At 39.7% G+C, this 14,326-nt stretch overlaps 1 protein-coding gene across 8 annotated transcripts in view; it reads left to right on the top strand.

The window, feature by feature from the left end:
• Window positions 1–3,845: 3,845 nt before the first annotated feature.
• Window positions 3,846–14,326, top strand: part of SNX14 (sorting nexin 14) — a 77,298-nt gene continuing 66,817 nt past the window's right edge. For all 8 annotated transcript variants that reach the window (XM_042986766.1, XM_042986763.1, XM_042986765.1 and 5 more), the window contains exon 1: window positions 3,846–4,107. In XM_042986766.1, coding sequence (XP_042842700.1) covers window positions 3,908–4,107 — 200 coding nt within the window. In that variant the 5' untranslated portion in view covers window positions 3,846–3,907. The remainder of the gene's footprint in view (window positions 4,108–14,326) is intronic.

The following is a 14,326-nucleotide window of genomic DNA, read 5'->3' as shown; positions in this document are numbered from 1 at the left end:
TGCCACCACATCTAGTACAGTGCCTTATATTTATTTGCTAATTCAATAAATATTCATTAAAATAATGGGAGATATTATTGTAGCTTGATATTTGAGCCCTTTAGATGAAAGCATAATCAATTATTTTTTTCTACTTAAGTTTGAAAATGTACCCTGGCATACATAGTAATTGTGGCATTTATCAAAAAATTTACACATTTAATTGTACTGGCTCTCCATAGCTAATGTTAGTCTGGAGCAGCACTGACCAGTAGAAATATAATGAAAGCCACATAATGTAATTTTAAAATTACATTAGAAGTTTAGTAAAATTACAAATAATGTGGCCACATTATAGAAATAAGAAACATGAGATTAATATTTTAGCTCATTATTTTGAGAATATTTAACATTTGTTTTAAAAATTCAGTTTACATTCTTGTTTTCATGTGCAGTCTGATGTCTACTTTACACTTCTAGCACATGTCTATTCAGTGTGGCACTAGCCACATTCTAAATGCTCAGTAGTCAGATAATGGCCAGTGGCTACTATATTGAACAGTGCAGGTCTAGAAGAGCAGGCAAAGAACCTCTCTGGACCCTGTTTCCTATTAGGTCATTGTGATTTTAGGTTATTATCCAAATAAATGTATTGGCTGCTTTTGTCACACTCAGAAATTGATAGAATAATTTAAGAAAATTTTTGTATTAATCATTGTATAAAGACACTTAGTAGGTACTTTACACCCAATTTAAATCTCTTTAAACTTCTTAAGAGATCTCTCTTTTAGAGTTGTGGATGCACAGGTTGAGGTAGATCAACTTAACCTTGCTCAATAAAATACTGCTAGTAGAAGGTGGAGCTGGTTTCAGAATTAGGATTGATTGTGGATATTCCATATTCCTGCTTTAAGTTCAAAACTTCTAATAAAAGTTTGGGAAAAAAGTTTAAAGCTCTGTGTGTGTTGATAACAGACCACAAGGTTAAAGAAAAAACATTTAATGAAATAAGAGTATTTTATTTTATGAAGTCTGTATCAACCATAATTTTTTTTTTTTTAAGTTTATTTTCAGAGAGAGAGAGTGCACATGTGCAAGAGCTGAAGAGGGGAGGAGAGAATCCCAAGCCCACTCTGCACTGTCGGTGCAGAGCCCGACTCAGGGCTCCATCTCACGAACTGTGAGCTGATGACCTAGGCCAAAATCAAGAGTGGGATGCTCAACCGAGTCACCCAGACACCCAAATTTCTTTTTCTTGCTTTAGGCGTGGATTTTATTTCTGAAGTTATTTATTTAACGTTTGTTTATTTTTGAGAGGGGGGGGAACGGCAGAAAAAGAGGGAGACACAGAATCTGAAGTAAGCTCCAGGCTCTGAGGTGTCCACACAGAGCCCGACACGGGGCTCAAACTCATGAACTATGAGATCACGACCTGAGCCTAAGTCAGACACTTAACCGACTGAGCCACCCAGGGGCCCCTCATTTATTTATTTCTGAGAGAGAGAGAAAATCCCAAGCAGGCTCCGAGCTGGCAGCCCAGAGTCCGATGCAGGGCTGGATCCTACAACCGTGAGATCATGACCTGAGGCGAAATCAAGAGTCAGACACTTAAAGGGATGAGCCACCCAGGCGCCCCCAGCTGTGGATTTTCCTTATAGCAGAAATTTATTTTTAGTTTTTACTTTTCCTGAACATAATATGAAGATTTAAATTGTCTAGGTTATTTCAAAATTTCCTCTAATAACGTCATATGGGGGAAAAGCCACCTTTAAGTTGGATGTTGTTAAGGCTAACTTGAAAATCAAACATTTTGCTTTTTAGGGGCGCCTGGGTGGCTCAGTCGGTTAAGCGTCCGACTTCAGCTCAGGTCATGATCTCGTGGTCCATGAGCTGGAGCCCCGCGTCAGGCTCTGTGCTGACAGTTCAGAGCCTGGAGCCTGCTTCGGATTCTGTGTCTTCCTCTCTGACCCTCCCCCGTTCATGCTCTGTCCCTCTGTGTCTCAAAAATAAATAAACGCTAAAAAAAAAAAAAAAAAAAAAAAAAAAAAAAAAAAAAATTAAAAAACCAAAACAAAACATTTTGCTTTTTAAATGTTTTGGCTCTTAGTACAAAGTTGAACAGTAAATTCAGAACAAGTCTTTATAAAGAATAAGATTGGCAATATAACTTCCCAGAAAAGTTTAATAAAGTAACTTGCACAAGTATTAAAGTACTTTACTCAACTACACCGTAGGCCCTAGATACATGTAGATTAATTCAACATATACCTTTTATTTATATTTCAGTGTAGTCCTAGGATGTTCATATAAACAAGGGGTTCTAGATCATTCAAAGACCATTAAAAGGCTGCAGAAGTGAAATTAATATACTAAATGTTTTCTTCTGTACTTCAAAACATTAAAAAAAAGCAATTAGTTTTCCAGTGATGTTACATGGCGTTTTAATAATTTAATCAGAAATGGTACAGTATGAGTATATTGTGATGTTAGTTTAAACCATCCCTAGTGACGAGGACCAGTGAAATATGGATGCTTTTATATACTACTGTGGATTGGTAAACCATTCTAGGAAGAAACTTGACAGTATGTATCATGTTCTTACCCTTGCGCAATTGTATTGATATTAATCCTTAAAAATTTATTAGAAATGTGTATAAATTTAGGATAGAAAATGGTAATCATTATGTCAATAAAACTAGCATTAATAGAATAGTTTAGGGACGATACATTCTGAAGGAAAATAATGCATCATTAAAGGTGGTCCTTGTATTTGGAGTAAAATGGAAAAATATTCATGAAACCGCACATACCCCATTTAAACAATATATACTTTCTGAACGTATCTGTTTCCGCACTTTGGACGATAAGATCCTAAGGAAGAAAAAAATGACAGGCAGCAGTAGAGCGCCGGCTCTGGGGTTAGAACTGCTCCAAATCCCGGTTTTGCTAGCCTCCGTAATCTAGCTGCAAAATGGGAAAAACTGGAGTATCTACATCATGACGTAAATGTTTGAAAGTTAAATGAAAGTGCTTAGCGCGCCGTCTAAATAAATTTTACTTGTTACGATGATGTCTTCTTGCATCTCTCCGACTGGCGGAAAATCATATATTAAATTTAGAAATGTGATGACTTAACTAAATCGAAAGCTCCACGAGACCAGAGGGATTTAACCTAACCTGCCAACCTGCCTTGTCCAAACACTTGGATTTTGATTAGACCGGCAAGGCCATGGTGACCTGAGCTCTACCTTGCCTGTGAGCGCGCAGAATGCACACTCAAAGGGGTGACGGCCCGGTGGGTTTGACTCCCGAATTCCAGGGTTTACTCACGCGTCCTCCCCTACCCAGCCCCAGCCAAATAAGGACTCCATTCTCTCTGTTGGGCGTCACGTAAAGCTCGACGGGTCCCCACCGAGAGGCTAGGGCCGGGACCACGCACTCCATCCCCCCGCCCGCTCGCGTCACAAAAACTACAGTCCCCAGAGGACCCCGCGAGCTCAGGATGTCCCGCAGGCAGGGTCCGGCGGCTGCTCGGGGCTGTAATTTACCCCGTGCTCCGGCACAACCTTCTCTCTCTCCTCCGCGATACAGGCGAAGGTTACTGGGTGCTGCAACTTTACCCCCCGATTTCCAAAACAGGCCAGTAGCCAGTGAAATCGGGCCCTCCTTGGGAGGCCGGCGCGCGACCCTGCCCTGGAGGGAGGAGCTGCGGGACGCGCTGGGCCTCCAAGGGGTGACGATCTCGGGCACGTCGTGCGGCAGTCCCCTTGGCCGGCTGTGGCGGGGAAGGGGGTGGGGGGGAGGAGGCCGCGCAGGCGCGGCGGGGCCTTGGGCGGGGCTTTGGGCGATTGCAGCCGGCGGTCGGTCCGCCGGTCGGCGGCTGTGTGGGTAGCCGCCAGGTCGGCGGGGGCGGAGACGCGGGAGGTTGATGGGGGTCGCCTCAACCTCGGCCTCAACCTGTAGCACAGCTTCAGCCACGCAAACGGAGATGGTGCCCTGGGTGCGGACGATGGGGGAGAAGCTGAAGCAGCGGCTCCGGCTCGACGTAGGACGCGAGATCTGCCGCCAGTACCCGCTGTTCTGCTTCCTGTTGCTCTGCCTCAGCGTCGCCTCCCTACTTCTCAACAGGTAACGCTGCAGCGGGGAGCTGGCGGGCGGCTGTTCTGCGAGGCCGCAGGCGCAGGCCCGGGTTGCTTCACTGTGTGGAGACCGCCCGGGCTGCGCAGCTGCGGGACTTACGGCCGGCTCCGAGGCCTTGGGAAGAGGGGCCTCGGGGCGCCGGGCGGAGCGTCCGGGCCCGGAAGTGCGAGCGTGGGTGGGGTGCGTTCCAGTGCCCCCCTTCCTGAGGCCGGGTCTTCTGAGACACCTGGCCCCGATTCTTACCTAGTTTTCACCTGTTTCTTGTAACCTGGTCCTCCATCATCGTTGTTTTTCAGAGGAGTGAAATGTATATGTACGTCTCAATTAGAGACCTTGCAGGGCGGTCCAGTCAGCTGACGAGAGGGTTCTAGGTGTTGTAGCAGCCACAGTTTTAGGCCGACCCCCCTCGCTCTCACCGCGCGCGTGCGCGTACACTCGCACTCACACAGTTGTAGAGCCGCTCTGCGCACACTCGCACACACACGCACACGATTTTACAGCCGCTGCGCGCACACACGCGCACACGTGCACGCAGTCTTACAGCCGCAGCGCGCACAGTCGTGCACGCATCCTTGCAGCCAGTGCGCGCGCACACACAGACTTGCGGCCAAAGCACACACATATGTAGTCTTACAGCTGAGGCGCGCGCGTGCGCACACAGCTTGCATAAGCATGTATGTGTGCACACATACACATAGTCACGCAACCGAAGCACGCGCGCGCCACACACACAGCCTTGTAGCTGAAGCTTTCCTCAAAGTGTGGTTGGTTAAAACGGGTAATTGTAAAGATTTGTTGAATCGAAGTCAGAAAGTAAAATAGTCTCTGTCTTGACATCTCTAGAATATTCGAAAAGGGAAGACTGAAAGTTTAAAATTGGTAAATTCAGTTGGCACTTTGAAATCGGAAAGTTCTGCCCCTGAAATAAAACTGATTTCCTTCAGTTAGCTATTTCTAGAAATGATGAAGTAGGTAGTGGAGGAGAACTTCAAATTATTTCCGGATTTGCTCTTGGCGGAGAGAAGTCTGAGACACTTGTCAGCAACAGTATCTACATGATGTTTTTTCTGATGTTTTGAACATGAAAGCATCCTTACTCTTTACCGAGGTAGTTGATCCCTAAAGAGAGGAATGGGAAAGCGTTCACCAGGAATTTGGTTATTTAATTTTGCTCTAAGGCAACCATTTCGTGTGACGGTTGGATCAGATTTTTTTTCCCTAGCCATTTTGCTTTCTTGTTAGTGGACTCTGGGTTTATATAATACTAGGTTTAAATAACGATTGATATTTTACTGGAAAATATCATTTGAGATCTAATGTGATTTGATTGTGATAGTAAGATGTTTGATTTCAGGAATACCTAAAGGAATTCTGTTAAGAATCCTTAGCAGAGTGGAAATTAATTATTAAGTACTTCGCTTTCTGTCATCTGGAAGGTATTCTAGATTAACAGCTTTAATATGAAAGGTTAACTTTTTGTGCTTAACTTTTGTCCAGGAATTTTTAACCTGTCTCCTTCGGTAGATGGGTCAGTTTAGGTGTCCAAAGTAGGACATGTAGGATCAGGTTGAACTAGATTTCTGAGGTTGTCTACTTAATTGTAGTGTCTAGTGTTCTATGTTGTTAAGTCATAGAATACCATTTGATCTGTACCCTGTATCTTTATTTGTATTATTCAAACAAAGAATTTTTTTTCAGACTGTTTTTGGTACTTTCCTTTGTTAGTGTTGAAACCAGCAAAAGTGATCTTAAACATCGTAGAACTGTCTTTACTAAAAGAATGGTTAGGTACCCTGTGGTGCCTGGCTGGCTCAGTCCATAGAGCATGGACTCTTGATCTCAGAGTCTTGAGTTCACGCCCTACATTGGGGTACAGTTTACTTAAATAAGTAAATAAAATGAAAGAATGGTTAGGTACCCTTTTAACAGGAAAAAGCCTTTGGAAGGTGCAAGACAGTGTATATAGTGTGCTTTTCAACGTATTGTGTGATTTTCATTAAAGTACGTGTGCACATTCACGGAGCACCTGGGTGGCTCAGTCGGTTGAACATCTGGCTCTTGGTTTCTGCTCGGGTCCTGATCTCATTGTCCATGAGTTCGAGCCCCACGTTGGGCACAGTGCTAATGGTGCAGAGCCTGCTTGGGATTCTCTCTCTGTGCTCCTCCCTGTCTCTCTCAGAATAAATAATTAAACTTAAAAAACTGAAAAAATATATGTGTGTACATTCATATGTACATATAAACGTGTGTTTATGTATGCTTTGGCTATCTCTGGAAGACTGTTACATAAGGAAATGTGGTCCCTTCTAGGAGTGGGGAATACTAGGCACATCTATTCAGAAATTAAAAAAAAAAATGTGTGTGTGTATGTAAAATATAAAAAATACCAGGGGCATAATGATTGAATTAGAAGAAATGAGAAGATATACTTAATGCATACCTTCAAAAAGTGATTTTTACACAGGTATTTCACCAGTTTATAGAAATAACTTAAAAAGAAATTTTAAGTTTAAAATCTATAGTGGTTAGTATGTAGATTTGGAGCTTTACCTCTATGTGGTAAAACTTAGAATAATACTCTTTTTCAAAATTAACTTTTTCTCTTATAGCCTTGAAAGTATTCAAAGTATTGTTTAGTATATAAATTTTTCTTTTGATAGCAATTAAGGCTATGAATGTTATCTGTGGAGAGATAAATAGATATAACTTTTGGCTGTTGTAAGTGATTTGTGGGAGGAATAGAGTAACATACTTTACATATTTCAAATTATTTATGATATCACCTTTATGGTAGTGTTAGGGAAAAGTAGGAGCATAGATATAATTAGCAATCATAGTATTGAGTATTTGAGTGTTATACTAAGGAATATTTTAAGTTAATGCTACTAATAATGGTAATAGTAGTAATAGCTAACTAACACTTTGTAAGTGTTTTGTTTGGCCCAGGTATTGTATTAAGAGTTTTCATTAATTATTGAGGCAATTTATGGTTGTGTGTGAAAGTTTTGAACCTAAGCGTGACTGTAAGAATTTGATTCTGACTCCTCCATTAATCAGTTATGTGACTTTGGATAAGTGATCTAACTTTTACCTGTCACAGTCCCCTTATCTGTAAAATAGGGATAATACTAGTACCTACATTATATGATTATTTTGATGACTAAGTGGTTAATACATGGAAAGTGTTTAAATTGGTGCTCAGCATATAGAACATACTCTTATTAAATGTTAGCAGTTATTTTTATCTCATTTATTCTAGCATGCCATCAGACACCTTTGTGAGTAACCTCAGTCACCATGGATCAGTTTTGCTTGTTTTTGAATTTCATATGAATGTAATTATGTGGTCCTCTTGTATCTGGTTTCTTTCTCTCACTCTGTGTTTGAGATTTATCCATACTGTTGTGTATATCAGTACTTCAGTCTCTTTTGTTATTGTGCAGTATTCCACTGGGAATATGACACGCTTTGTTTATCCATTCTTCTGTTGAAGGGCGTTTGACTTGTTTATAGTTTTTGGCTATTATTAATGCTATGAATATTCTCATATATATTTATTTTGGTAGACTTATTTATTTTGGGTATATGCCCATGAATGGAAATGCTTAGTTATAGTGTATGGGTTTGTTTGACTTAAGTAGATACTGCCAGATAGCTTTACAAAGTAGTTATACTAATTTTCACTCCTGCCAAAAACATTTGACTGTTCTGTCTGATACTGTCTGTGGATTTAGTCATTTTAGTGAATGTATACTAGTAGGTCGTTGTAGTTTTAGTTAATTGTAGTTTAATTGTTAGCTATCGTCATCATGGTGTACATTACATCCCTAGTACTTATTTATCTTATTCCTGAAAGTTTGTACCTTTTGACCAGCTCCCTCCAGTTTCCTGTCCCCTATGCTCCACCTCTTGTAACCACAAGTCTGATGTCTTATGGTATGAGGTTTTTTTCCTTATGATTTTACATATAAGTGAGATCATACCCTATTTTTCTTTCTCTGTTTGACTTACTTTGCTTAGCATAATACCTTTAAGGTCCATCCATATTATCCCAAATGGTAGGATTTCTTCATTTCTTATGGTTGAATAATATTCTTTTTGTGTATATATACCACAGCTTCTTTGTCTGTTCATCCATTGATGCACACTTAGGTTGTTTCCATATCTTGACTGTTGTAAAAATTTTACCGTGAACATGCAAGTGCAGATATCTTTTTAAGTTAGTGTTTTTGTTTCCTTTGGGTATATTCTCAGAGGTGGAGTTGCTGAATTATAAAATAGTTGTATTAATTTTTTGAAAATCCTCCAAACTGTTTTTCATAGTGGCTGTATCCATTTACATTCCCACCAACAGTACACCAAACCCTTGTTCCCTTTTCTCCACATCTTCACTAACATTTGTTATCTCTTGTTTTTTTGATGATGGCCATTCTTTCTTTTTTTTAAAATTTTATTTTTTTTAATTTACCTCCAAATTAGTTAACATATAGTGCAACAATGATTTCAGGAGTAGATTCCTTAATGCCCTTTACCCATTTAGCCCATCCCCCGCCCCAACCCCTCCAGTAACCTTCTGTTTGTTCTCCACATTTAACAGTCTCTTATGTTTTGTCCCCTTCTCTGTTTTTATATTATTTTGCTTCCCTTTACTATGTTCATCTGTTTTGTATCTTAAAGTCCTCATATGAGTGAAGCCATATGATATTTGTCTTTCTCTGACTAATTTCACTTACCATAATACTTTCTAGTTCCATCCACATAGTTGCACATGGCAAGATTTCATTCTTTTTGATTGCCACGTAATACTCCGTTGTACATATGTACACCACATCTTCTTTATCCATTCATCCATCAACGGACATTTGGGCTCTTTCCATACTTTGGCTATTGTTGATAGTGCTGCTATAAACATTGGGGTGCAGGTGTCCCTTTGAAACAGCATAGCTGTATCCCTTGGATAAATACCTAGTAGTGCAATTGCTGGGTTATAGGGTAGTTCTATTTTTAATTTTTTGAGGAACCTCCACACTGTTTTCCAGAGTGGCTGCACCACCTTGCATTCCCACCAGCAATGCAAACTCTTTCTCTGCATCCTCGCCAACATCTGTTGTTGCCTGAATTGTTAATGTTAGCCGTTCTGATAGGTGTGAGGTAGTATCTCATTGTGGTTTTGATTTGTATTTCCCTGATGATGAGTGATGTTGAGCATTTTTTCACGTGTCGGTTGGCCATCTGGATGTCTTCCTTGGAGAAGTCTCTATTCATGTCTTTTGCCCATTTCTTCACTGGATTATTTTTTTGGGGGGTGTTGAGTTTGATAAGTTCCTTAGAGATTTCAGATACCAACCCTTTATCTCATATGTCATTTGCAAATATCTTCTCCCATTCTGTCAGTTGCCTTTTAGTTTTGCTAATTGTTTCGTTCGCTGTGCGGAAGCTTTTTATTTTGATGTGGTCCCAAGTAGTTCCTTTTTGTGGTGATGGCCATTCTAACAGGTGTGAGGGGATATCTCATTGTGATTTTAATTTGCATTTCCCTGATGAGTAGTGATATTGAGAATCATTTCATGTACCTGTTGGTATTTCTTATAACTTCTTTGGAGAAATGTCTGTTTAGGTTCTCTTGCATTATTATTTATTAACTAATTAATTAATTTTTTTTTTTTTACCAGCAAAATGGGTTTATTCAGGAATAGCAGAACAATTGCAATTGCTATGGGAAACCAAAGACAAGTCTGAAAATCAAACGAGAGGAATGTAGAGAAAAGGAGAAAGATGGCAGGGGCTTCTTTGAGTAAAAGTCCATTGGAAGAACTTGAGTGGTGGCATATGTTGTTTGTTTTTTTTTTTTCTTTTGAAAAAATATACAAATGTTTTACTATTTTTAATTTTTAAGTTTTGTTTAAATCCAAGGTAGTTAGCATATAGTGTAATAATGATTTCAGTAGTAGAATTTAGTGATTCATCACTTAAATATAACACCCACTGCTCATCCCAACAGGTGCCCTACTTAATGACCATAACTCTGTATTTGAGTCTCTTATGGATTGCCCCCGTCTCTCTTTTTAACTTCTTTTTCCTTTTCTTCCCTTATGTTCATCTGTTTTGTTTCTTAAATTCCACATTTGAGTGAAGTCATAGGATACTTCTCTTTCTTTGACTTAATTCACTTAGCATAACACACTCTAGTTCCACCCACGTTGCAAATAGCAAGATTTTATTCTTTTTGATCACTGCATAATATTCCATTGTATGTATGTACCACATCTTCTTTATCCATTCATCAGTCAGTGGACATTTGGGCTCTTTCCATAATTTGGCTATTGTTGATAGTGTTGCCATAAACTTTGGGGTGTATGTGCCCCTTTGAATCAGAATTTTTGTATTTTTAATGGTTTTTCATTTTTGAATGGTTTTTAAAGTGGTTGTAAATTTTTTGAGCAACCTCCATATTGTTTTCCAGAGTGGCTGCACCTCTCCCAGTTTGCATTGGGAATGCAAACTGGGAGTGCAAACTGCACCTCTCCCAGTTTGCATTTCCAGAGTGGCTGCACCTCTCCCAATTTGCACCAGTTTGCATTCCCAGCAGCAGTGCAAAAGGGTTCCTCTTTTTCTGCATCTTGGCCAACATCTGTTGTTGCCTGAGTTGTTAATTTTAGCCATTCTGACAGATATGAGGTGGTATCTTATTGTGTTTTTGATTTGTATTTCCCTGATGATGAGTGATGTTGAGCATTTTTTCATGTGTCAGTTGGCCATCTGGATGTCTTCTTTGGAAATGTGTGTTCATGTCTTCTGTCCATTTCTTCACAGGATTATTTGTTTTTTGGGTGTTGAGTTTGGTAAGTTCCTTACAGATTTTGGATACTAACCTTTTATCTGATATGTTATTTGCAAATGTCTTCTCCCATTCTGTAGGCTGCCTTTTAGTTTGTTGATTGTTTCCTTCGCTGTGCAGAAGCTTTTTATCTTGATGCGGTCCCAATACTTCATTTTTTGTTTTTGTTTTCCTTCCCTCTGGAGACATGTCTAGTAAGAAGTTGCTACAGCTGAAGTCAAAGAGGTTATTGCCTGTTTTCTCCTCTAGGATTTTGATGGTTTCCTGTCTTACATTTAGGTCTTTCATCTATTTTGAGTTTATTTTTGTGTATGGTGTAAGAAAGTTGTCCGGGTTCATTCTTCTGCATGTTTCTGTCCAGTTTTCCCAACACCATTTGTTGAAGAGACTGTCTTTTTCCCATTGGATAATCTTTCCTGCTTTGTCAAAAATGAGTTGACCATACATTTGTGGGTCCATTTCTGGGTTCTCTATTCTGTTCCATTGATCTGTCTGTTTTTGTGCCAGTACCATACTGTCTTGATGATTACAGCTTTGTAATACAACTTGAAGTGTTGAATTGTGATGCCTCCAGCTGTGATTTTCTTTTTTAACACTACTCTGGCTGTTTGGGGTCTTTTCTGGTTCCATACAAATTTTAGAATTGTTTGTTCTAGCTCTGTGAAGAATGTTGGGGTTATTTTGGTAGGGATTGCATTGATAGAGTTGTGGTATATCCTCACTGGCTGGGCTTGCTGTACATGGAAACTTTCTCCCCCTTGTTGGAGTAGTAAGGTAGGCTTCTTCCTGTTGGCAGTGCGAGGTATTTCTCTTCATGTTGGGGTCTGCAATTAATGAGTGGTAGGCTGTGAGAGATCCCCTTTCTGACCTCCCAGCTTCATTTGAAGTGGTGTTTTCTTTATTCACTTTCATATTTCCCCCCTTTATGATCTTTTTCTGACAACATTGCTGATAAAGAGTCAGGTTTTCCATATTTAGTGGTTTTGCCTGTTGGTGCCAGAAAAGACCTTTCAACTTCCACATCAGAGAGAAAATACGTAACAGTTGAAAACCATCTAAGGCCACATTTGGGTAACAAAGTTAGGAGGGAGAGCTCTCAGGCATTTGTTATATAAAGTCTACACTTTATCAAGGTTATAAACACGGACAGTCATCTTGAAGCACTGAGCTAGTATCACTTTACTGGCTATATCATTTCTACAGAGTTTTGACATGCAACAGGTCCTCTGCACTTTTTTAATTGGGTTATTTGTTGTTTTGCTATTGAGTTGTATGAATTTTTTTTTTTTTTTTTTTTTTTAGTGTTTATTTTTTGAGAGAGAAAGAGAGTATGAGTGGGGGAGGTGCAGAGAGAGAGGGTGACACAGAATCCGAAGCAGGCTCCAGGCTCTGAGCTGTCAGCACAGAGCCCGATGTGGGGCTTGAAACCACGAACGGTGAGATCATGACCTGAGCCAAAGTCGGCCGCTCAACCGACTGAGCTACCCAGGGTGCCTCTGAATTCTTTATTTATTTTAGATATTAATCTCATCAGATATATGGTTAGCAAATTTTTTTTTGCATTCCATAGGTTGTCTTTTTACTTCATTGATAGTTCTTTATTACTTTTTAAATTACCACAACTGGCTTATATACACTTAACTTAGTATGTGACAGGCTATTCTAAGCACTTTTTTAATCTTATTTAATCATCATAATAACATTATGATTAGGTATTATTATTGCCACATTTTATAGAGGACCAGACAAGTCAGAGAGGGTATGTAATTTGCATTGTGTCATAGCCAGGATTTTAACCCAGACAGATAGACTCTAGAGTGTTACGTATTTTGTTACCAAACTTCATAGATCTTTCACTCCAAGTTCTGTTTCTTTTATTTTTCTCTTACTATAACAGTAACAGATTTTCTTTCCTTTCCTTTTCTTTTTTTCAACAATACTGTTAAGTTTTACAGTGTGGTTTTATATTTGCTAGGGCAAATTCTCACTCTTGGCCCTTCTTTCCCAAAGTTGGCACAGCTCTTTTTAAACCTTTATTTTCCCTATTCATTTTAGAATGAATATGTCAAATTTGTCAAAAGATTGAGCTGGAATTTTGAATGTAGTTTCTGTTTTGTTTATGTATTGTCACATAAACCATCCCTCAAATTTGTGGTTTAAATCAACAACAACATCTAATTTGCTCACAGAACTGTAATTTGGACAGGAGTTGGTCTGTGTTCACTGTGCATGAGCTAGGTAAATGAAGGCAAGGGGCTAGAATAGTAATTTGTTGGCTTATTCATTCACATGTGTGACAGTTGATGCTTATCGTTGAGTGTGCTCTTGGTGGGACTATAGCCCAGAACTTGTATATACAACCTTTACATGTGGCTTTTTTCCCCATCATGGTACTGGCTTACAAAACTGAGCATCCTGAGAAAGAGACCTTGTCAGAAGCCATATCCATTTTATGACCTACCTTTGGAAGTTAGGTAGCTGCATCTCTGCCCCATTCTTTTAGTTGAGGTGAATTATTAAGGCTAGCCCCTATTTAAGGGGAAAGAAATTAAACTCCTGCTTTTTATTTTTTTATTTTTATTTTTTTAACGTTTATTTATTTTTGAGACAGAGAGAGACAGAGCATGAACGGGGGAGGGGCAGAGAGAGAGGGAGACACAGAATCGGAAGCAGGCTCCAGGCTCTGAGCCATCAGCCCAGAGCCCGATGTGGGGCTTGAACTCACGGACCGTGAGATTGTGACCTGAGCTGAAGTCGGAGGCTTAACCGACTGAGCCACCCAGGCGCCCCCTTTTTTTTTTTTTAAGTAGGTTCCATGTCCAATGTGGGGTTTGAACTCATAACTGTGAGATCAAGAGCTGCATGCTCTACAGACCAAGCCAACCAGGTGCCCCTAAACTCCTGCTTTTTTATGTGAAGAGTGTCAGAGAATTTGTAGTCATATTTAATGCCACCACAGTGTTACTTAATTTGTAAATTAATATGGATAGAATTGATATCTTTACTGTTTTTAAAGTTTTCATCCATGAACATCAATAATCTCTACATTTAGATCTGCTCTTAATGTCTTTTTTTTTTTTTTTTTTCATTTTTGAGAGAGAGAGCGCTAGTATGAGTGGGAGAGGGACAGAGGAAGAGGAAGAGAGAATCTCAGGCAGGCTGACAGGCTTCACACCCAGCTCTGAGCCTGACGTGGAGTGGGGGCTCCATTTCCATCTTAGGACCCTGAGATCACAACCTGAGCCTAAATCAGTCACCCAACCAACTGAGCTACCTAAGTGCCGCTGCTCTTTTTAATCACCTTTTTTTTTTTTCATTTTAAAAATCTTATTATGGATAATTTTAAACATATATAAGTAAAAATAGAAT

Source organism: Panthera tigris, chromosome B2 (assembly GCF_018350195.1).
Source record: "Panthera tigris isolate Pti1 chromosome B2, P.tigris_Pti1_mat1.1, whole genome shotgun sequence".
Lineage (NCBI taxonomy): Eukaryota > Metazoa > Chordata > Mammalia > Carnivora > Felidae > Panthera > Panthera tigris.
Note: the sequence above shows the minus strand (reverse complement) of the source record. Positions and strands in the feature narration are given on the sequence as shown.